Source organism: Artemia franciscana, chromosome 8 (genome assembly GCF_032884065.1).
Source record: "Artemia franciscana chromosome 8, ASM3288406v1, whole genome shotgun sequence".
NCBI lineage: Eukaryota > Metazoa > Arthropoda > Branchiopoda > Anostraca > Artemiidae > Artemia > Artemia franciscana.
Window position 1 is genome coordinate 2,459,518 of NC_088870.1, and position 24,535 is coordinate 2,484,052.

A 24,535-nucleotide genomic window follows, 5' to 3' on the forward strand; every position below is an offset into this window, starting at 1 on the left:
TCACTTCTGATTCTGATCCACTACCCTTCCTAGGTTATTGACCCCCTTGGTTTGACATTTTGGGTGTGGTAGTAAGTTGTGTGCAGCGCGAAAAAAGGTCCAAATCCAGGGGAAAATTTATTCGAATAAATGTTTGTCTTTAAATCAGTCATCTCAGGTACGAAATTAATCGAAATGCACAGCCAGACAAATTTGAGATTATTCTGTTAATCAGCTAAAAAAAGAAATGCCGTAAACATTGTTTAATCTTAAACTGGAGAATTCGTGTTTAGATAGGAAGTTTCGTGTTTCCTGGAAAAATGAATAACTTATCACTCAAAATTAAAAGAGAAAAAGTGTTCCCACGAAAAATGAAAATTTCATTATGTTCTTAGATGTTGGAAAGCAAAATATCCAAGAATTAAAACTTGAAGACCCCACATTATGTTTGCTGGTGATTGGATGCCAAGTTTCTTCGCCTTTCTGTATGCAAGCAAAGCTTCAATGATGTGGGCCATTACTGCGGATGCGGCACTGGAAATTAGAAAGAAGAAGCATATAATTGATTTGCCGGTAAACACAAACATGGTATATAATACAAAAAAAAGCCATATTAGCATTTAATTCTCTTGTTCACATCACATCAGAAATCAAAGATCTGGTAAAATTAGAAACAAACCGGTTTTGGGTGATCTAAATTATAAAAATAGTGACGAAGACCATGCTGCCTTTCCATAACAAACGAGTAAAAAGTAGAAACAATAGGGAAAATCTTTTCAAGACAGTGGAAATCAATTCTGTGAATATTTTGGCCCTATGTCCAAGGGTGGTCTTCAGTACAATACAAGAAAGAGAGAAAACAAAATATGTATATATAAATAAACTTACATTAAAATGTAAGAGTTAACGCTAATAATGTTTTTTTTTTATTTTTTAAAAAACTTTTTAAAACAGCCCTTACTTCAACGAAGTTCAAACAGGACTCAAAAAGAATATGTATATATAAACAGACCTTACATTAAAATGCGAGAATTAAAACTAAAATGTTTTGTTTTTAACTTTTTTAAAACAGCCCTAGCATCCTTACTTCAACGAAGTTCAACTTGGACATAGGGGCGAAATATTCACAGAATTGATTTCCAGTGTCTTGAAAAGATTTTCCCTGCTGTTTCTACTTTGTATTTGTTTATCTAAATTATAAAAAAGTTGGAAAAAGAAGCTTCGATTAAACACAACTATATGAAAAGATACCAGAATAAATTTTAGTAAATGTAGTTCCGAATTTGGGTAGTATAGCACAAGTACTACAGTTATATTTCACGCCAGGGTAGTATTAAAATCAATGCATAGACTTATTCCACCTAATCTTGCATTTAGACTTAAGCTTTAGACTTAAGCTTTTCATGGGGATAATTTTTATGAGCAAAATCTTCTATGGTTTCAGTTCAGACATAATAAAGAGTGTAATAAAAAAAATAAAGATAAAAAAAGAGTAAAGATTGCAATTTTCTTAAACCATATTAGCAAGCAGAGGTCTTGGGGTGATGCGAAGAATTAAAAATCTAGCCCCCAAAAAGATTCTAAAAATGATTTATTTTTCTATATCTTGTCCATATATTAGCTACAGATGCTCTATATGGGCAAGTAATTTTGTAACATGTTTCAAAAGAATACAAAAACTTCAGAATAGAGCTGTAAAATTATTATCAGAATTTTATGATTCTGATGAGGTTCCTGCTCATGAGCATTTTAAAAAGAATAAGTTAATGGATGTATCCCAAATTCGATATTACCAAGTCGCGATTTTCTCGCATAAATATTTGAATCGCCTGCTCACTCCTACTTTTGAAAATCTTTTTACTTTTAATAGAGACCGTCATGATCGTAATACAAGAAAAGCTGATAACTTAACTCATGAGCTTAGGAGTACTACTCGGGCATCTTTTGTGATTCGCCATTATTGTCCCCATGTTTGGAATATTTTGCCCGAGGGTGTGAAAAATGTGTTTGGTCTTCCGGCTTTCAAGTCACGGGTAAAGAAGTTTCTTTTATCTCGTGAGTGATTTTGATGAGAGGCCCGTTCCAGGTTGTCATTCTATTCAAGGCATTTCCCTGATTTATTTGCAGTTAATTTTTTTTTGGTTAAATTTTTTTCTGTCTTCTTCTTGTCTTTTCCTCTTTCTCTTTTTTCCTTTCTTCCTTCATCAGTTGAGTTTCTTTTGTATTAAGTAGCGTGATATGAACGTGGTTTTAATTAGCTGAGGGTGATAACCTCGCTTGCCCTTCCAAGCTTGTTGCCTTTCTTGGCAGGCGAATGGCGAATAGTGTTTGTTTTCTTTTCTTGATAAATGTATATTTCTATCTCATACTAGTTACACATTTTAAACTATGCGCACCGTTGTTCGGCTGATATTGAGAAGAACTCATTCAAATAAACACTTCCTCAGATTAATAGTATATTCATATCCTCCAAATACTTCGGTTAATTCTTTTGCTTTGTTTTTTGGAGGCGCTAGTGTATAATCTAATCCAGACCCTGCCGCAGCTGGTATAGAGCACCGCACCCCGTATTCCCACGCAGAGATCAATCCACTGTGGCACCACAGATACGTGGCCCCATAATGACATCAGTCATTTTTCCTAACCAAAACTTTTCCTAACCAAAACTTTTCCTAACCAAAACCGTGAATGCTAACAGGGCCGCGGGGTGGCCTTAAAGACTGGCTCCCATGAAGGATATTAAACAACACAGCATTTGCACTGTATTCTTCCGAGCTAAGTTGCCTCCCCGTAGTAGCACAATATTTGTAGGCGTGGATAAATAATGGGCCGTAGATAATAGGCTTAAGATTGTCTGTGCAGGATTTCAGTTCTTGTTGATTGAAGAGCATCTCTAAATGAGGAATTCAATGTTGTGAGTAAGATGGACCCAGGATTGCACAAAGCCTCCATTCAACTGGGGTTCCCAGTGACTCCTTGCTGTCCGGTTCTAAGCCGGCTTAAGCGCTTGGGTGTAGACTTGAGAAGATATGTTAATCCCCGTCCTGCACAAGTGCTGGGACCATTACTTATCGTGAGGCTATAATAATTTTAATGATTTAAAGAATATGAAAATTGCAATTTGGAATGTTACAACATTAAAAAACAACTATCGCAATCAGGGCCGTATCCAGGATTTTTTTCAGGGGGGGGAGTGGAAAAGGATTTTTTTTGGGGAGTACAAAAAACTTAGAAAAACGCATTAATTTATATTAATTTTCGTTACATTTTTACGAGTCAGACAAACACTTCGGGGGGGGAGGTCTCACCCCATAGCCCCCCCCCTTGGATACGGCCTTGATTGTATTGACATTTTGACTGAGGATTTCAGACGGTTCGAATTGGACTTATTAGGAATTTCAGAAACTCTTATCCCAGGGACAGGAAACATGAAACTAGGTGAGATAGAATTTATTTACTCAGGCAGGAAGGGTGGAATGCATACACAGGAAGTCAGGCTTATGACGAATTGAACGAAAAAAAAAGTTTTCCAACTGAAAGTAAGGCGAAATATTAAAACTTAAAACGAAAAAATTATTACGTATATCAGGGGGTTCGCCCCCTCGTCAATACCTCGCTCTTTACGCTAAAGTTCGAATTTTGCCCAATTCTCTGAGAATAACCCCTGAATCACAAAGGCCATTTAATCAGAATATATATCTTTTTTGGAATTACTAAAAAAAAATTTAGCGTAAAGAGCTGACGAGGTTATCCTTAAAGACATAGTTATGAGATTTTTCAACTATGCTGAACAAAATGGCTATCTCCAAATTTTGATTGTGTAATTTCGGGAAAAATGAGCGTGAGAGGGGGCCTAGTTGCCCTCCCATTTCTTTGATCACTTAAAAAGAGCACTAGAACTTTTAATTTCCGTTCAAATGAGCATTCTCGCGATCTTCTAGGGCCACTAGATCGATACGATGACGCTTGGGAAGAAAAAAACAAAACAGAAGAACAAACAAATAGGCATCCTTGATCTAACTTCTGGCAAAAATTACAAATTTCACATTTTTATAGATAGGAGCTTGGAACCTTTACGGTAGGGTTCTTTGAGGCGCTGAGTCTGATGGCGTGATTTTCATTACGATTCTATGACTTTTAGAGGGTGTTTGATGGGTGAGACTAAACTTGATAAATCTTACATATTTAAAACCAGCATAAAAATCCGATTCTTTTGATGGATCTATTGGTATCAAAATTCCGTTTTTTATAGTATTGGTTGCTATTGAGCCGGGTTGCTCCTTACTTACAGTGTGTTGCCACGAAATGTTTGATAAGGAAGCTGCTAGGTCTTATTTAGATTGAGAAGGTGTAAATTAGAGAGGCTAGTTGCCCATTTTATGACCATAAAGTGGTAGGTATCCGTCATAGCAGTTGATGCCCCTGTAGAACTGATTGATGGAGATATTAGTGAATCAGATGCATTTTACTTACAGCTACTGGAACAAAATGACAAGGTCCAAGTTAGAAATATGGTATTTTTATTAGGGTATTCTATTGCCCAGGTTGGTAGAAATAGGGATAGATGGTATCATAGACTAGGCAAATTTGGCATTGGAAAAAAAAGTAGTAACAGTTACAAACTGCTGCAATTTTGTAGGTATTACAATTGGTGATAAAATGACCCATAACCTAATATGGTGTTCACATGATGATAAGACAGCAAACCTTATTGATTATGTAATTGTAAACCGAAGACTAGCAGGACCAATACAAGATTCGAGAGTATATAGGAGTGCTGTTAATGATGTTAAAAGTGAAAAATCGCCATCTAGTAGTGTCTAGAGTTAATCTAAAGCTGGAATTTAGGAAGGGTAACTACCTTCCGAGGAGTAATGACTCCAGGATAAGAATTTGACAGACACTTTCCAGGAACAGTTGAGTACTAAACTTGAGAGCTTAAAATTTTACATTGTCAAATTTTGGAGAAGACGGATGACATAATTTTAGGAAAAATACTTTTTGAAGTTGCTGATGATGTGTGAAGGAAGAAAGGTAGATACGCAGCTAGGAATATTAGTGAAAACACTTTATGTATAATAGAGAGTAGGAGGGACTTGTACAAGAATTATTTAAGTGATAAATCATATAAAAATAAGAGGAATGTGAACAGTGGCGTAATTTCATCAAAATCCTCGAGGGGGGGGGGCAAAGTTGGAGCCAGTTTTCCCAAACAAGTAAAAATGACAGTGAAAACGAAAAATGATCCATTTATTACCATAAAGGCAAATATATACTAAAGGAAACTGACCTGTTTCTCTGGATACTTGAATTATGTAGGCTTATCTTAGTTTTGACAAGATTTTTTGTAGAAACAAAACTTTCAACTGGGGGCTAAACTGAGGTGTGGGGGGACAAATTTGAGTCCGGAGGGGGCAGTTGCACCCCTGTCCCATAGCAAATTACGCCCCTGAATGTGAAGAAGGTGGAGCAAGCATTAAAATTTGAAGTAAGAAGAATTCAATTAGACGCCATGGATAAAATTACCGAAGATGTGGAAGATACAGCCAGACGACAAAATAGTAAAAAATTGTATTGGCGTGTTAATAAATTGAGAGGGAGTGGTCAATCCAGACTTGTCCCAGTTAAAGACAGGAACGGGGCCACAATTACTGATAAGGATAGAGTTAAAGAGAGATGGGCAGAATATTTTTGACAATTTTTTAAACAACGATAGAGTTACAGGAAAAGATATAGAAAAGAATGAAAAGTTTTGTGACACTTTGGATATGAAGGAATATTTATTTTTATGAGGAAGAATCAGTAACACTACTAAAAAACGATAAGACCCATGGATTGATAGTATGGTAAATGAGATTTATAATTATGGCGGTTTTGAAGCTAGAGTTATGAAGTTATGTTGCTATGAAGATTATGAATATGATTTTTTAAAAAGGGGAAGTACTTAGTGATTTTAGGAAAAGTCTGATTAAACTCCTCCATAAGAAAGGTGATAGGAGTGAATGTGGTAATTAAAGAGACATGAGTTTAGTTTCTGTGGGAAGTAAATTACTTATTATGATGATACTTTTTAGACTTATAAATACTGTAGATAAAGTTTTAAGAGAAGAACATTGCAGTTTCAGGAGGGCAGAGGATATGCCAACAAAATTTTCATTCTTGGATTAATAATTGAGAAGTGTCTGGGTGTCTGGGTCATCAAACCCTTTAGTCCTCAGTTTTATCTGATAGAAGAGTTTTAGCGAAGGTACTATTTTTGTATGCAATAGATTAAATATTAAAATAATTAGTGGGTATACACGAAAATAACATTGTTGTGGTTAAGATTAGTAGCTGGTTTCGTATTAAATCTTAATTTATGCCGGGTTGCGTCCTATCCTCATTGATACTATCATTCTGATGGACTTTATCCTAAGGAGCAGAGCAAAGGCAATAGGAGAACACTGAACCAATTGGGGAAGTAAAACTCTCCTAGATGTAGATTATGCTAATGATTTAAGAATCCTAGATAAAAATGTAAGCAAAAGGAATTAATTTTTTAGAGGTTTTGCAAGTTTAGGTTGCAAGAATAGGTATGAAAATTAATGTTAATAAGACTAAGCCGCTAAGACTAGGAATAAATGAAGGTGAAGAGGTGATTTTGAGTAATGAGAAGATCGAACAAGTAGACAGCTTCACTCACTTAGGTAGTATTATTAGTGTTAAATGAAAAGAAACAAGTCTTGTCAACTAAAAGTAAAGAGCAACATTAAAATTTAAAAAGAACAAAAATTACTGTGTTACATAAAAGGAGCTTGCCCATCAAAAGCATTGTCATTGCACCTTTGAACTATGCTGAGCAAAATGGTTGTCTCAAAATTTTGATCTGACGAATTTGGGGGAGGAAGAGGGGGACTAGCCTCCAATCATTTTCGTGACTTAAAAAGGGCACTAGAACTTTAATCTTCGTTCGTATTAGTCCTCTACCAATATTCTAGGACCATTAGTTCGAAGCCTTCGGCCCTGGGGGAGATACCCCAAAAAAGATATATAAACACATATCCGTGATCTTTCTTTTGGCAAGAAATGAATATTCCACATTTTTAAAAATGGTAGCTTGAAACCTGTACAGCAGGATTTTCTGATACAATGAATTTGATGGTGCATTTTTCATTCAGATTCCTTCGCATTTAGGGGGTCCTTTTTTAGAAATTGGGCTAATTTTCTCAGGCTCGTAGCCTTTGATGGGTAAATTAAACTTGACAAATCTTATATATTTGGAATCAGTATAATAGGCTGATTATTTTGATACATGTATTGATATAAAAAATCCATGTCTTAGATTTTTGGTTACTATTGAACCATGTCGCTCCTTCATTATAGTTTGTTACCACGAATTGTTTGAAAGACGGCGCAGTGTAGCCATGTTAAAAGTAGAGTAGCCATGGCCCAGGATGTTTTTTCGTAGTTGAAAAAAGTTTGGAAGAATAGGAAGACGTGACTGCGACCAAAGATTAGAATATTGGTAGCTATAGTGATGACAATGGTCAAATATGGCTCTGCATCATGGGTGCTTCGAAAAACGGGAGAGGATTTGCTAAGTATTTGCGAGAGAAATCGGCTACGGTTTGTTTTAGAAGCCAGTCAGACTGACCATATCTTTAAGAGTAAGCTGTGCCAAGTATGTCGTTCAATCCCGCTTTCTTGGGCTATAATAACAGAAAGGTCGATACGGCTAGGGCATGATCTGCGGATGAAAGATGACAGATTGCCAAATATCGTCCTTGGGCCAAACAAAAAGCAGGTCGTTCCCGCATGGGGTGGGAGGGTGCCGAAAGGAAAGATTCAAAGGAAACGTTACCTTTTTGGGAGGGTTTAAAGAGGGGGGGTTGAGTAGATTGGTATGGAATAGGAATATACGAAGCTGTTTTAGCCTCAGATGGCTTGGTGCTGCAGTGAGTTGTTAGCGGTATTACTAGATAATATGCCCCCGAAACTGTATTTATAATATAGTTGCATGTTTTTTAGTGGAGGAGGATCCCTAAAAAAATTCATGGAAGAGAATGCACAAAACCTGACTTCAAACAAAGCCACGTGAAGGTTGGAGACCCTCGTAATACCTTAGGGGAACAAGGGCCATTTGTGATGGCTAATTTATAAATAAAATATAAATTAAAATATAAGAATATATAAAAAAAACCCATCTTGGATGTGCGTCTTTTATGTAATATATTGATAAGGAAAGAATAAATAAATAAGACTAAATAAGTCTTATTTAAAACTTATGTGAAACTAAATGAAACTTACATCACTTTCATTGCCCCTCCAAAGTTTGTTCCAAGGTACGTTGTTAAATTGTTAAGTGGTAGATACCGTGGAACTGAAGTGGGTGCAAAACCAGCCATCTAAAATAAGGAATCGAAGATGAAACTTACGAGTATTGTATGATGGTAAGGGAAATAGGTGATGGTACACGGACCTGATGAAAATAGCATACAGGACGTAGGATAGAAACATGGTACTTTCGTTAGGGAGCTTTATTGCTTAGAATGACACAAATCAAGATAAACAATATCCTAACTAAGGTCTATATAGCATTAGAAGAAAATTGCTAAGGATAATAAACTGCCACAATTTTATAGGCGTTAAGATCTAATAAAAAAAACAACAAATACTGTAATTGGCCAAAGAGTGGCACACATTTCAAAATTATATTCACCTAGTGATTAGTTATTAGAAATAGGCGAATAACAGGGTTATTACAGGACATTAAGGCATGCAGGGTCCCGCAACAGTTTTGTAGGCATTAAGATTTAGTAAAAACGAATACTGTGACTGGCCATAAAGTGGCCCTGATTTCAACATTGTATTCACGTGGTGATTAGTTACTAGTAATAGGCAAATAGCAGGGTTATTACGGGACATTCAGGCATGCAGTGCTCTCATATTGAGCAAGGATTATTTGTGGTGGGCAGGATTGCCAACCAGTGAGAAAAAAATCACTAGATTTAAGTGATTTTTCGGTTGATTAGTGATTTTCTTTAATAATCTAATGATTTATGTGCAGATTTTTTTTATATTGCCTAAACAAAAAATCAATAGAAATAGTGATAAATCACTAGAGGTGGCAGCCTTGGTAGCAGGGCAATGGAGGACGTCAATGCGCACCGATTTCAGCTTTGTACGTACCACTAGTTTTCGCAATTTAAAAGTTATTTAGCCTTAATTGTAAATTTAGCCTCCAAGTTAAAGGGCTTGTCTCACAAGCTTCAATGAGTCAGCTCCCATTTTATGAGTTTCATGCAAGAACAAAAATACTTACATTAAAAAAGCACAAAAGTTACAAAAGTGCAAAAGTACGTAAGTACACAAGTACTTACATTTTGGTTTTAGTTCTTCTACTGAACTATCAAGATTAATCTCTATCATAGGCAGCGCAATAGCGCTGCCTAAGTAAAGAGTGATGTTGGCACAATGAATTGTTTTTTTTTCTTTTAGACCAGGGCACTTCGTATCGAAGGAACTTCGAAAAGGGCTCATTTGATTGGAAATCGGAAGAGCTTGTCCCTTTTTTAATAATCGAAAGTGATTGCAGGGGAACTAACACCCCTTTCACGCCCACCATTTCCCCCAACACATCCAATCAACATTTTGAGATAGCTATTTTGTTCAACGTAGTTGAAAAGTCTGGAAATTATGTCTTTGAGGATGACACCCCCGCCAGTACCCTCAGGGCAAGGGTTGTAAGTTAAAACTTCGTAAGGTACTCATTGGAAGTTTCAGTCCCTTTTTGAGATTCAGAGTGATGGGACCCGCACCTCCTATGTTACCGAAATACGTCCGATGGAAATTTTGATATGGCTATTTGTTGTCGCAAAATCTTCGAAAAAGGCTCATTCGACTGGAAATTAAAAGGGCTAGTGCCCTTTTCGATACTCAAAAGTGATTGGAGGGCTACTAAACCCCTCCCATGCCCACCATTTCCCCAAACACATCCAATCAAAATTTTGAGATAGCCATCTTGTTCAACGTAAATGAAAGGTACGAAAATTATGTCTTTGAGGATGACCTCACCCCCAAGTCCCTCTCAGGGCAAGGGTTTCCAAAAATGCGTCTGATATAAATTTTGAGATGCCTATTTGTTGTCGTAGAGAATTAAAATTTGATTGGAGATTAAAAGGGCTAGTGCTGTTTTTAATAGTCCAAAGTGATTGGAGGGCAGTTAAACCCCCCCCCCACGTCCATCATTTCCCAAACACATTCAATCCAAATTGTGAGATAGCAATTATGTTCACCATAATTGAAAGCTCTAGAAATTATGTCTTTGAGGATGACAACCCCCCCCCCCCCCCAGGACCCTTCAGGGTAACATACCCCGGGGGCATATAAGGTATATACAGAAAAGACGATCGTATAAACTTCGGAGGGGGCTCATTGGAATGGTAATCAGGCGTTCTAGTGTCCTTTTTAATATTCAGAATGACCAGAGGTTGGATATCCCCCTCCCATCGCCCACAATTTCCCCAAACACATCCAATTAAAATTTTGAGATAGCCATTTTGTTCATTGTAATTGAAAGGTCCGGAAATTATGTCTTTAAGGATGACAAACCCCACACAGCCCTTAGGGCAAGGGTTATAAGTTATGCCCTACGGACATATAAGGTATATATAGAAAGGGGGATCGTGTAAAATTCGCAAGGGGCTCATTGGAGTGGTGATCAGAAGTTCTAGTGCTCTTTTTCAGATTGAGAGTAATCGGAGGGTGGATTCCCCCCCCCCACACCTGGTACTATCCTGAAATGCATCTGATAGAAATTCCGAGATTGTCATTTGTTGTTGTAAAAACTTCGAAAATAGCTCACTCGATTGGAAACTGAAAGGGCTAGTGCCCTTTTTGATAGTCGAAAGTGTTTGGAGGGCAACTAGCCCCCCTCCCTCACCCAGCATTTCCCCAAACACATCCAGTTAAAATTTTGAGATAGCCATTTTGTTCATCGTGGTTGGAAGGTCCGGAAATTATGTCTTTTAGGATGACACTCCCCGAGCCCCCGGGGCAAGGGTTGTAAGTTATACCCTGGGGGCATATGAGGTTTATATAGAAAGGATGATCACATAAACTTCGGAGGTGGGCTCAACGGATTGGCAATCAGAAGTTCTAGTGTCTTTTTAAGATTGAGAGCGATCGAAGGGTTTATACCCCCCTCGCCCCACATCCTCATATTTTCACAATCACGATCATATTTTCAAAGGTTATAAGTAATGTATTTTCCCGAAATGTATCTGATAGAAATTTTGAGATGGCCATTTGTTGCCGTAAAAAGTCCGAAAAAGGCTCATTCGATTGGAAATTGAAAAGACTAATGCCCTTTATATTAGTCAACAGTGATTGGAGGGTAACAACCTCCTCCTACACCCATCAATTCCGAAAACATATTAAATCAAAATTTTGATATAGCCATTTTGTTCAACGTAGCTGAAAAGTCTGGAAATTATGTCTTTGACAACCCCCATACCTTCTCAAGACCAGAACATAATTTGCACTTTACTGAAAAACAATGGCTGTAGATTGTCAGTTTAGTATACATATACATCCTTAAAGTTTTAATAATTTTTATTTATTAAAGTTGAAAAAGTTAAAACATTTTAAACGTATTTTAGACGTATTTTGTTTTAAAAAATTCAAGACAAGATAAGTTTGTTCTAAAATAAGATTAAATAAAAAAAATAAGTTTTTTTAACTGCAAGTTAGGAGCGACATTAAAACTTAAAACGAACAGAAATTGTTCCGTATATGAAAGGGGTTGTCCCCTCTTCAATGCCCGGCTCTTTACGGTAAAGTTCGACTCTTTCTCAAAACTCTACTTATCAAACAATAAAAAACATTAGCGTAAAGAGCGAGGCGTTGAGGAGGGGACAATCCCTTTCATATACGGAATAATTTCTGTCCGTTTTAAGTTTTAATGCCGCTCCTTACTTGCAGTTAAAAAAACTTCTTTTTTTATTTAATTTCCGAACGTTTTTGAATTAATGCATGTTTTGATTTTGGCTCACCGCACATGAATAGTTAAAACGAAATTTGCATATTAATCTTTTTTTGGCTAAATAGCTTTCTCAAAGTTTTGATCGGACACTTTTGATAAAAAAGGGGCGGGGGAGGAGGCCTAGCTGCCCTCCAATTTTTGATGACTTAGAAAGGCAACTAGAACTGTTTATTTTTTACGAACGTTTTTATTAGTAATAAATATACGTAACTTACGAGTTAACTTACGTAACGAACTTCTATATTTGTACATTATATTACATATATGAAGGAATTCTCCCCCTCGTCAATACCTTGCTCTTTACACTAAAGCTTGAATTTTGTCCCAATTCTTTAAGAATGACCCTGAATCACAAAGACCGTAGAATAAATATTTGAAATTACTAAAAATACTTTAGCGTAAAGAGCGAAGTATTGTGGAGTATACGGACCCCTTTATATACGTAATAACTTCTGTTCGTTTTATGTTTTAATGCTGATACTTACTTGCAGCTGAAAAACTTTTTTTTTAATTTATGTTTTCATTGTTTTTTTTTAAATAATGCTAGAAAATCTTGCACCCTTTCATGGAAATTCTCTTCTCTCATGATAGATTACTCCATGGAAAAATTGTCCCACGTAAGCGCCTCTCCCCGACCCCCCTCAACGCGAAAAAGTCCCCTTGAAAATGTCTGTAAACTTCCTAATAACCATTACTATATGTAAACAATGGTTAAAGTTTGTAGCTTACAGCCCCTCCCCCGGGGACTGTAGGCGATGAAGTCGACCCGAAAGACATAACTATGAGGTTTTTCGACTATTCTGAACAAAAGGGCTATCTCAAAATTTTGGTCCGGTGACTTTGGGAAAAAATGAGCGTGGGAGGGGACTTAGGCGCCCTCCAATTTTTAGTCATCTCAAATCATCTCGGCACTAGAATTTTCAATTTCCATTAGAATGAGCCCTCTTGCAACGTTCTAGGACTACTGGGTCGATACGATCACCCCTAGGGAAAAAAACAACAAAAAAAACAAGAAAAAAAAAAAAAACAAATAACCACGCATCCATGATTTGTCTTCTGGCAAAAAATAAATATTTCACATTTTTATGGCACTTGGTATTAATCAAGTGACATACAGCGATCGCAAATTCTGTCGGTCTGCCTGTCTGTCTGTCCCGGTTTTGCTACTTTAGGCACTTCCAGGTACGCTAGGACGATGAAATTTGGCAGGCGTATCAGCGACTGGACAAGATTAAATTAGAAATAGTCGTTTCCCAATTTGACCATCTGGGGGGGAAGTGGGGGGCCGGTTAATTCGAAAAAAATGAAGTATTTTTAACTTATGAACAGGTTATGGGATATCATTGAAATTTGATGTTTTGAAGGATATTGTGTCTCAGAGCTCTTATGTTAAATTCCGACCAGATCCGGTGTTATTAGGGGAGCTGGAGGGGGGTACCTAAAATCTTGGAAAACGCTTAGAGTGGAGGGATCGGGGTGAAACTTGGTGAGAAAGTAAGCAGAAGTCCTAGATACGTGATTGACATAACCGGAACGGATCTGCTCTGTTTGGGGGAATTGGGGGGGGGAGGTTTAACTCTGAAAAATTAAAAAAATGGGGTATTTTTGACTTACGAAGGAGTGATCGGATTTTAATGAAATTTGAAGTTTGGAAGGATATCGTGTCTCAGAGCTCTTATTTTAAATCCCGACCGGATCCGGTGGCATTGGGGGAGTTGGGGGGCCTAAAATCTTGGAAAACGCTTAGAGTGGGGGGATCGGGAAGAAACTTGGTGGCAAAAATAAGCACAAGTCCTAGATACGTGACTGGCATAACCGGAACGGATCCACTCTCTTTGGGGGAGCTGGGGGGAGGTTTAGTTCTGAAAAATTAGAAAAAATGAGGTATTTTTAACTTACGAAGGAATGATCACATCTTAATCAAATTTTATATTTAGAAGGACCTCGTAGCTCAGTTATCTTATTTTGAATCCCGACCAGATTCAGTGTCATTGGGGGGAGGGGAACCGGAAATCTTGGAAAACGATTAAAGCGGAGAGATCAGGATGAAACTTCGTGGGAAGAATAAGCACAACTCCAAGATACGTGACTGAAATAACAGGGCTGGATCCGCTCTCTTTGGTGGAGTTGGGGGGGGGGGATAAATTCGGAAAAATTAGAAAAAATGAGGTATCTATAACTTACGAACAGGTGATCAGATCTTAATAAAATCCCAGCCAGATCCAGCCAGGTGACATTGGGGGGAGTTGGAGGCGGAAACTGGAAATTTTGGATCCCGAAAATCTTGGAAAACTCTTAGAGTGGAGACATCAAGATGATACTTGATGGGAAGAATAAGCATTAGTTATAGATATGTGATTGACATAATTGGAACGGATCCGTTCTCTTTAGAGGAGCTGGGGGTTGTTAATTTGGAAAAATTAGAAAAATTGAGGTAGTTTAATTTAAGGAAGGGTGACCGGATATTAGTGAAATTTGATATTTAGAAGGAACTCATGCCTTAGAGCTCTTATTTCAAATCCCGACCAGATCTGTTGACATTGGAGGGAGTTGGAGGGGGAAACCGGAAATCTTGGAAAACGCTTATAAATGTTGTAGATACGTGGTTGACGTAATCGGGCTTCATCCACTCTCTTTGGGGGAGTTAAGTGGTGGGGTTCAGTGCTTTGGCGAGTTTGGTGCTTCTGGACGTGCTAGGACGATGAAAATCGGTAGGCGTGTCAGGGAGCTGCACAAATTGACTTGATAAAGTCGTTTTCCATTTGGGGGGCTGAAGGGAGAGGAAAAATCAGAAAAGTTGAGGTATTCAGAGCACTTACTTTAAATCCCGACCGACATTAAGCTTCTGATTTTCCTTTTAAAGCAATCTATTTATTCGTAGAATTTTGCCAGAGCACCATATGAGCTCTTGGCTCTTCCGACCTCGTCAAAAGTGCCATATGAGATCTTAGCTCTTGTTGTAGATAGGAGCCTGAAACTTCTACAGTATGGTTCTCTGATACGCTGAATCTGATGGTGTGATTTTCGTTAAGAATCTATGACTTTTAGAGGGTGTTTCCTCCTATTTTATAAAATAAGGTAAATTTTCTGAGGCTTGTAACTTTTGATGGATAAGACTAAACTTAAAGAAATTTATATATTTAAAATCAGCATAAACATACAATTCTTTTGATGCAACTATTGGTATCAAAATTTTATTTTTTAGAGTTTCGGTTACTATTGAGACGGGTCGCTCCTTACTACAGTTCGTTACCACGAACGGTTTGTTAGCTATTAAGCATTATATATAGACATTTATTTTTTGACTTGCTATTTTAGTGATATTTTGAGACATTCATTTGTTCAAATGCAGTCCAAAAAACACATAGCAAAGCCTTTGGGATTGACAAAACCCCCCAAAATCAGAAGGCCAGGGTTGTAAGTTATATCCCGCGGGCATATAAGCTTTTTATGGAAGGTGAGATTGTTTGAACTTTAAAAGAAGTTCATTGAATTGGAAATGTATAGTTCCAGTCCCTTTTTAAGAGTCAAAATTAATGTAGGGCAACCAGCCCTCCTTCCTGACAGCCTGCTTTCCCCAAACACATCCAATTAAAATTGTGAGACAGCCATTTTGTTCACAGTAGACCAAAGAGCATATGACAATGGCTTCAAGGTGGACACAACCCTCCATAGCCCTGGTGCAAGGGTTATCAGTTATGCCCCGGGCATATAAAGTTCTTATGAAACGAATGTGTGGATAAACTTCGGATCGGATGGGGCTCATTCGATTGGAATTTGGAAGATCTAGTGCCCTATCTAAGATTCAAAAGTGAAAGGAGGACAACCAGCCTGCCCCCACAATCCTATCATTCCCCAAAACACATCCAATCAATATTTTAGGAGAACTATTTTATTCAGTATTATTGAAAGGTCCAGTAATTGTGTCTTTGAGGATGTCAACCTACCCACATTCCTCAGGTTAAGGCCTGAAAATTTGGCTATTCGTTCATTTTTTACATAAAGTACATGTCACTGAGAAAGGTATTAATGTTTGAACTTCATTTTCCAAAAAGGCGAAGGGAAAACAAATTAGTCTATCAGAGAATGTTGAGGAGAGTGCTGAACTAAATCAAAACATGTTATGCGTTTACGAATTGTCAAAAGGGCGTAAACCATGAATGACTAGGTATACCAATTTAGAACTTTCAGGAAATGATAAGGGACATGATCAAAAATTATGCAATCGACCCATTCTGTTTTGAAACTAAATGTCGTTTTAAAAATAAATCAAAAGGCATTGTGTTAAGTGGTTGCCAATAAGACACCTCAGCAATATATCGAGAACGACTGGGGGTACTAAGTTGAAACTTTTGGGGATACTACTATTATTACTTCTGTTCTTACAATTTGAATAAATAAAAAGAGTGTAAGTGTAAACAGGTTCTCAAAGATCATAGATAGAATCTTTTGGGAATGATATTAAGTTTTCTTTCTTAGGTCAACTTCAGAAGTTATAAAATCAAACAGTTCGTGGTAACGAACTGTAGTAAGGAGCGACCCGGCTCAATAGTAACCGAAACTCCAAAAAATGGAATTTTGATACCAATAGTTACATCAAAAGAATCGCATTTTAATGCTGATTTTAAATATATAAGTTTCATCAGGATCAGTTATACCCATCGAAAGTTACGAGCCTGGAAATTTTGCCTCATTTTAGAAAATAGGGGGAAACACTCCCTAAAAGTAATACAATCTTAACGAAAATCACACCACCAGATTCAGCGTATCAGAGAACCTTGTAGAAGTTTCAAGCTCCTATCTACAAAAATGTGAAATTTCGTTTTTTTTTGCCAGAAGACAGATCACGGATGCGTATTTATTTGTTTTTTTTTGTTTGTTTTTTTGTTTGTTTTTCCCCCAGGGGTGATCGTATCGACTGAGTGGTCCTAGAATGTCGCGAGAGGGCTCATTCTAACGGGAATCAAAAGTTCTAGTGCTCTTTTTAAGTGACCAAAAAAATTGGAGGGCACCTAGGCTACCTCCCACACTCATTTTTTCCCAAAAGTCACCGGATCAAAATTCTGAGATAGCCATTTTATTCATCATAGTCGAAAAACCTAATAACCATGTCTTTAGGGACGACTTACTCTCCCGCAGTCCCCGTGGGAGGGGCTGCAAGTTACAAACTTTGACCTGTGTTTACATAAAGTAGCCTAATGGTTACTGGGAAATGTACAGACGTTTTCAGGGGTATTTTTTGGTTTAGGGGGGAGAGTTGGGGGGGGGTTACGTGGGAGGATATTTCTACGGAGAAACCTCTTATGGGGGAAGAGAATTTCAATGAAGGGGGCATGGGATTTTCTAGCATTATTTGAAAAAACAATGAAAAAATAAATATGAAAAGTTTTTCTACTGAAAGTAAGGAGCAGCATTAAAAATTCTACAAAAATTACGTGAAATTACAAAATTTAATTCGTAAGTTACGTATGATTTTTACCAATGAAAACGTTTGTAAAAAATTAAAAGTTCTACTTGCCTTTTTAAGTAATCCAAAAATTGGAGGGGAACTTGGCCTCCTTCTTCACTCCTTTTTTCTCAAAGTCTTCCGATAATTGCAATTAATTAATATGCAAATTTTGTTTTAATTATTTATGTGCAGAGAGCCAAGATCAAAACATGCATTAATTCAAAAACGTCCAGAAATTAAATAGAAAAAAACAAGTTTTTTAAAATGAAAGTAAGGAGCAACATTAAAACTTAAAACGAACAGAAATTACTCCGTATATGAGAAGGGTTTTTCCTCCCCAACGCCCCGCTCTTTACGCTAAAGTTTCTTACTGTTTTAACAAGTAGAGTTAAGAGAAAGAGTCAAACTTTAGCGTAAAGAGGGGGGGGGGGCGTTGAGGAGGAAAAGCCCCTGTCATATACGGAGTAGTTTCTGTTCGTTTTAAGTTTTAATGTTGCTCCTTACTTTCATTTAAAAAAAAAAAAATTCTATTTAATTAAATAAAAAAATGCTGTCTGTATGAGGATTGAAAATTGATGAAAAAGTTTCCCCAGCATACAAATAGCAACCCGTACTCTGGATTCCTATAAAAGAAAACTGAAAAGACATACAATATTTTTCTTTCTGTTTTTTTTTTTTTTTTTTTTTTTAATTTTGAAAAGTTTAAATCTATTAGGGCATGAGACTCGTTCTTTATGCTAATAAAATCTAGCTTGTAAAACTCCATGCCAAGACCACGTTTATCACTATTTTAAATAACCAACAGCGACAGCATTACTTTTATAAGATGAGTACCAGAGATGTAAAAGGATAAACGAAGATTTTATCCTTGACGTGTCTACCTTTGAAGACTTGTCCCCCTGAATATATAAAATCAAATACCAGCGTTTAAAGACAACAAGGGATATAAAGGATCGTCCCATCCAGGGGAAAATAACCGGTGAAATAAATTACACCAAAGGAAGATGGATAAAGGATCAAGGCTAAGGGATAAAGCCAGATCCTCCAAAGTCATTGATGAATCTCTGGAAGACAACAGGAGTTGCCGAGAATTCATCAGATAGGCTATCTTTAGTCAGAATTGGCGTTAGAACTTGTTGTACATGTCCTCAATGATTTTGACGATTTCGTCCTGGAGACCGTAGTGTTTTAGAGTGTGCCAATATGAATTTCCAGGCCCATTTTTTTCTGAGCAATCAATGAGTATTTACACACAAACAAATTCGCATTGTCAGATAAAAAAGATTATTCTAACCTGGGAAAAACTTGGCACTAAATATACAGAAGACAAATATTGGGCCATTGTACCACGAATTGACTAGAGATACGAAATATTTTTGGAGATACAAGGCAGTTATTTTTTGGAGACAATATTTTTGGAGATACAAGTTTATTGTTTGTCCAATATGTACACTTATTAGTCTTGACCTGGCATGCCTCCAATAAATTTACGGATACTCTGCTGGCTTTTGGCTGCTTTCCAGATTTTCTCTTCAATCATGCAATGGTACACCAAAGATCCTTTATTACTAAATTCCAAACGCCGATGAAATCAAATTAGGAAAGTAGAAACAGGTTAGTTCTTCCGTGGATGACAAGTACAACAAAGAAAATAATGGAGAATTCACCCAAAAATAAATGGAGAAGATCACTTGATATAGCATAATCTGGCGTCTCTTAATGTACTGTAACGAATAATATTGATAATACAAGGTGGGCCAGAAGTCACTAACCCATTTCAATTTTAAATAACTTTTTTATTTTAACAGTTATATGCATGAAATTTAGTATCATAAAGTCAAGGCGAAGAAAATTGATTTTCTATCACGTAAGTATACCGTATGTTGTAAGTAAGTTGCACGTATACCGTACGTATACCGTGTCACGTTATATATCGTACATTGTGCGGTACTGAATTTCTCTACAATTAAATTCCAGACCTGAAAATTTTTTTAAGAAAATAAAAAATATTAAGAAATAAAAAAGATATTTAAAAATAGAAAGGGTCTTTGACTTTTGGCCCACCCTGCTAAGATATTGTACCCTGATGAAGATAAACTAGGTATAAAAGATTGGAGCTGTTCCAGTAAGCTTCATCTTTATCTCTGGAAGGAAAAAAAATCGTGCTTGCGTGGCGTTATAGCGGCGTTGGGGTGGACCTACTACGAGTTGGCCTAACACTAACCGGGATTGCAAAAAAGCCATGACAGGTGAATTTGAGGAAATCGTGCCCCTTGAAGAAACTACAGCCTAAGTAACGACGCTGCATGACACTAGATTTGGATCAATGAATAGTTTGTTCGGGTTTGCTTTTTGTTGTTATTGAGGAAAACGAAAGATAGTCACTTCGCATTTTAAAAGTCAATTTAAAGTGGATATTTAGGAGGAGCAATTACTTACCAATTAGCTGTATGTTAAAAGACTTCAGGATGAAAATTTGAGAGGCAGGATCCAACGACAACAGAATATGGTATTGAAAGAACTTGAAATTTCATAATGGACAAGGTACATGGAAGTATTTTTGAAAAGACATTTCACGAAGGCCAGTTAGAAAAACAGCAAGTAACTTTCAAACAGTTTATGGTAACGACCTGTAGTAAGGAGCGACTAGGCTCAATAGTAACCGAAACTCTAAAAAACAGAATTTAAATACCAATAGTTACATTAAAAGAATCGAATTTTAATGCTGATTTTAAATATATAAGTTTCTTCAAGTTTAGTCTTACCCATCAAAAGTTACGAGCCTGAGCCTTATTTTAGAAAATAGGGGAAAAAACCCCTAAAAGTCATAGAAGCTTAACGAAAATGACACCATCAGATTCAGCGTATCAGAAAACCATACTGTAGAATTTTCAAGCTCCTATCTACAAAAATTTGGAATTTTACATTTTTTGCCAGAGGACAGATGACGGATGCGTGTTTATTTGTTTTTTGTGGATTTGTTTTTTTTTCCAGAGGTAATCGTATTGACCCAGTGGTCCTAGGATGTCACGAGAGGTCTCATTCTAACGGGAATTAAAAGTTCGTCTGCCGTTTTTAAGTGACCAAAAAAATTCGAGGGCACCTAGGCCCCCTCCCACGCTTATTTTTCTCAAGTCACCAGATCAAAATTTTGAGATAGCCATTTTGTTCAACATAGTCGAAAGACCTAAGAACCCTGTCTTTGAGGACGACTAAATTCCCCACAGTCCCCGGGGGAGGAGCTGCAAGTTACAAACTTTGACCATTGCTTACATATAGCACTGGTTATTGAAAAGTACACAGACGTTTTCAGGGGGAATTTTGACGATGGGGGGGGGAGGTTACGTGGGATGATATTTCCACGGAGGAATTTATCATAAGAGAAGATAATTTTTATTAAGGGGGTGCAGGATTTTCTAGCATTATTTAAAAAAAAGTGTTTTTCAACTGGAAGTAAGGAGCAGCGTTAAAACTTAAAACGAACAGAAATTAATACGTATATAAGGGGATTGGTCTCCTCCTCAATACCTCGCTCTTTACCCTAAAATATTTTTAGTAATTTCAACCATTTACTCTACGGCCTTTGTGATTCAGGGGTCATCCTTCAAGAATTGGAACAAAATTCAAGCTTTAGCATAAAGAGCGGGGTATAGACGAGGGGGAACCCCCTCATATACGTAATAAAAATATATTAACATAGAAGTTTGTTCTGTAGCCTAATTTACGTATATTTATTACAAATAAAAACGTTCGTAAAAAAAATTCTTGTTGCCTTTTTAAGTAGCAAAAAATTGGAGGGCAACTAGGCCTCCTCCCCCACCCTCTTTTTATATCAAAATCGTCAGGTCAAAACTATGAGAAAGCCATTTAGCCATAAAAAATTAATATGCAAATTTCGTTTTAATTATTCATGTACGGTGAAGCAAAATCAAATAACGCATTAATTCGAAAAGATCAGAATTTAAAAAAAACAACACGTTTTTCAATTGAAAGTAAGGAGGAACATTAAAACTGAAAACGAAGAAAAATTATTCCTTACATGAAAGGGGTTGGCCCCTCCTCGACCCCTCGCTCTTTACGCTAAGGTTTTTTATTGTTTTGAAAAGCAGAGTTGTGAGAAAGAGTCAAACTTTAGCATGAAGAGCGGGGCATTGAGGAAAGGACAACCCCTTTCATATATGGAATAATTTCTGTTCGTTTTAAGTTTTAATGTCGCTCCTTACTTTCAGTTCAAAAGGCTTGTTTTTTTTTTTATATAATAGCGAAAAGGATGCAAGTTTAGTAGAAGAGCAAATTCCCTATTCAGGGCATTCCGACAGTATTCCTCCTAGAAATTTTGTTTTTAAAATGCTAAAATGTTTTTTTTTTTTTTTATTGGTCTAGTAGAACAGAACAATGAATAGACCGCTTAATTAATTTATGAGAATAGATCTGCTAAGTAATTATAAATAATGAAAAAATCTCCCGCAAGACTAATGAAAAATAATGAAAAAATTATAAATAATGAAAAAATCTCCCGCAAAACTTCTTTCATCCGAAGAATTAGTGGTTATAATTTAAAAGTACTTCTTGTGATTTTGTTTTTTTTGGTTTACTGTTTTAGCCTCTTCGTTGGTCTATTAGAATAATGTTACTAAGTTATTATAAACACGCCAAAGTAGAAGGTCCATTGCATAATTTCCAGCAATACCTCTTTCGTCCAAAAAATTTATTTCAGTCTTTCAAAGCAATCAAAATCTTTGCCAAATTATTTCGCAGCTGATCTCCAAAAATCAAAGATTGCTAAAACTAACAAACTGTTGCAAAAAACTACTTTCATTCGATGGAGCAACAATAAAGATGAAGCAAAAATTCGGTCAATTAATTTGTCAATCATAAGTGAGTAGATTGGGTAAATTAATAACTTAACTATTGGGACTTAACTATAGGGAGTGAACTATAAGTGAGAGTTGAGTAAATTCGACCGAGCAACATTAAAGATGAACCAAAACTTCGGTCAATTAATTTGTCAATGTGAGCAAATTGAGTAAATTAATAATTTAACTATAGGGATTTAACTATAGGGAGTAGACTATAAGTGACAGTTGAGTAATTTCGATTGAGCAACATTAAAGACGAAGCAAAAATTCGGTCAATTAAATTTGTCAATCATAAGTGAGTAAATTGGGTAAATTAATAATTTAACTACGGGGATTTAGCTAGAGGGAGTAAACTATAAGTGAGAGTTAAGTAAATTCGACTGAGCAGCACTAAAGATGAAGCAAAATTCGGTCAATTAATTTGTCAATTAAAAGTAAGTAAATTGAGTACATTAATAATTTAACTATAGGGAGTAAACTATTAGTGAGAGTTGAGTAAATTCGACTGAGCAACATTAAAGATGAAGCAAAAATTCGGTCAATTAATTTGTCAATTGTAAGTGAGGAAGTCGAGTAAACTAATAATTTAACTATAGGGATTTAACTATAGGGAGTAAACTATAAGTGAGAGCTGAGTAAATTCAATTGAGCAACATTAACGATGAAGCAGAAATTCGGGTAATTAATTTCTCAATCATATATAGTATATTTTGTTGTTGTTCAAGATTGAGACCAGGCAAAACACATAAGCTTATTTCGAGGATGTGTTCTAACCACACGTCTACCAATAAATAAGTGAATTGTATGCACCAAGTTGAAGATTTCAAACAGTTCGTGGTAACGAACTGTAAGTAAGGAGCGATGCGGCTCAATAGTAACCGAAACTATAAGAAACAGAGTTTTGATGACAATGGATACATGAAAAGAATAATATTTTGATGTTTACTAAAAATATATAAAATTCAGCCTGAGAAAATTTGCCCAATTTTTCAAAAAGGGGGGAAACACCGCTAAGACACCAAGTGACCTTAGTGAAAATTGCACCAACAGATTCAGAATATCGGAGAACCATATTATAGAAGTTTCAAGCACCTATATACAAAAATGTGGAATTTTGCATTTTTTGCCGGAAGCAAGACCAAGGATGAGTGTTTATTTGTTTTTTTTTCCGGGGGTCATCGTATCGAACCAATGATCCTGGAAGATAGTGAGAGGGCTCATTGATCATGAATCAAAAGTTCTAGTGCCCTTTTTAAGCGCCCACTACTATTGAAGGGAGCTAGCCCCCTCCCGCGCCATTTTTTCCATCGGATCAAAATTTTGAGATAGCCATTTTGTTCAGCATAATCAAAAGATCTAATAACTATGTCTTTGAGAATGACTTGACCCCCACAGGCGTCAGGGGAAGGGCTGAAAGCTCTGAACTTTGCCCATTGTTTACATACATTATTGACTATTGGGAAGTAAACAAATATTTTTCCGGGGGATTTTCCTAGCGGGGGTGGGAGGGTATGTGGGAGGATTTTTCCACGGAGGAAGTTTTTCAACTTAAAGTAGGCTAAGGAGCAACATTAGAAGTTAAAACGAACATAAAGTATTCCGTATATGAGATGGGTTGCCCCCTCCTCAATACTTTGCTCTTTGCGTTAATTTTTCTAGAACTTTAGAAAAGCTTATTATTCTAATTAAACAAACCTTGTGTATCAGGAGTCATTTTTAAATGATTGGAACAAAAAGTCAAGCTTCAGCACAAAAAACGAGATATTGAGTTCATTATCTTGAGGTCTTAAGAAGCGGGGAAGATTTTGAAGTCTTCTTCAATACTCTAAGTATATGCCTGATTATTACCATCCCTATAAAGCCTGCCGGGAACATGCATGCGGGTTGGCACTACTGCTTGCATAAGGCTCGAGGAGGGAAAATGACGTGAAGTCTCATTGACGGATAGAAAGGGTTCCATAGTTGATTTCGATAGGCCAAATTTATCTATCGTTTAAGACAACAGTGGTCCATAAGGCAGATTTAGTGCCGCAAGGACCCTAAAGGGTCCTTGCGGCACAGCTGTCATAAACTATTACTTTCAACAAACTTACAGAAAAAACTCACAGAACGGTGCTCTTTATTTTCTCGTTAAAAAAACTAATTGTTTTGTCATGCAAATCTCATAAATATTTAATGTGCGGCTCAATAGTAACCGAAACTCTAAGAAACAGAGTCTTGATAACA

The 24,535-nt window shown here is 36.6% G+C and overlaps 1 protein-coding gene across 6 annotated transcripts in view; it reads right to left on the minus strand.

The window, feature by feature from the left end:
• Positions 1-227: 227 nt before the first annotated feature.
• Positions 228-24,535, minus strand: part of LOC136029873 (uncharacterized) — a 42,672-nt gene continuing 18,364 nt past the window's right edge. For all 6 annotated transcript variants that reach the window (XM_065708337.1, XM_065708341.1, XM_065708340.1 and 3 more), the window contains exons 3-4: positions 8,266-8,363; positions 228-513 (exon numbers count right to left, since the gene is read on the minus strand). In XM_065708337.1, coding sequence (XP_065564409.1) covers positions 363-513; positions 8,266-8,363 — 249 coding nt within the window. In that variant the 3' untranslated portion in view covers positions 228-362. The remainder of the gene's footprint in view (positions 514-8,265; positions 8,364-24,535) is intronic.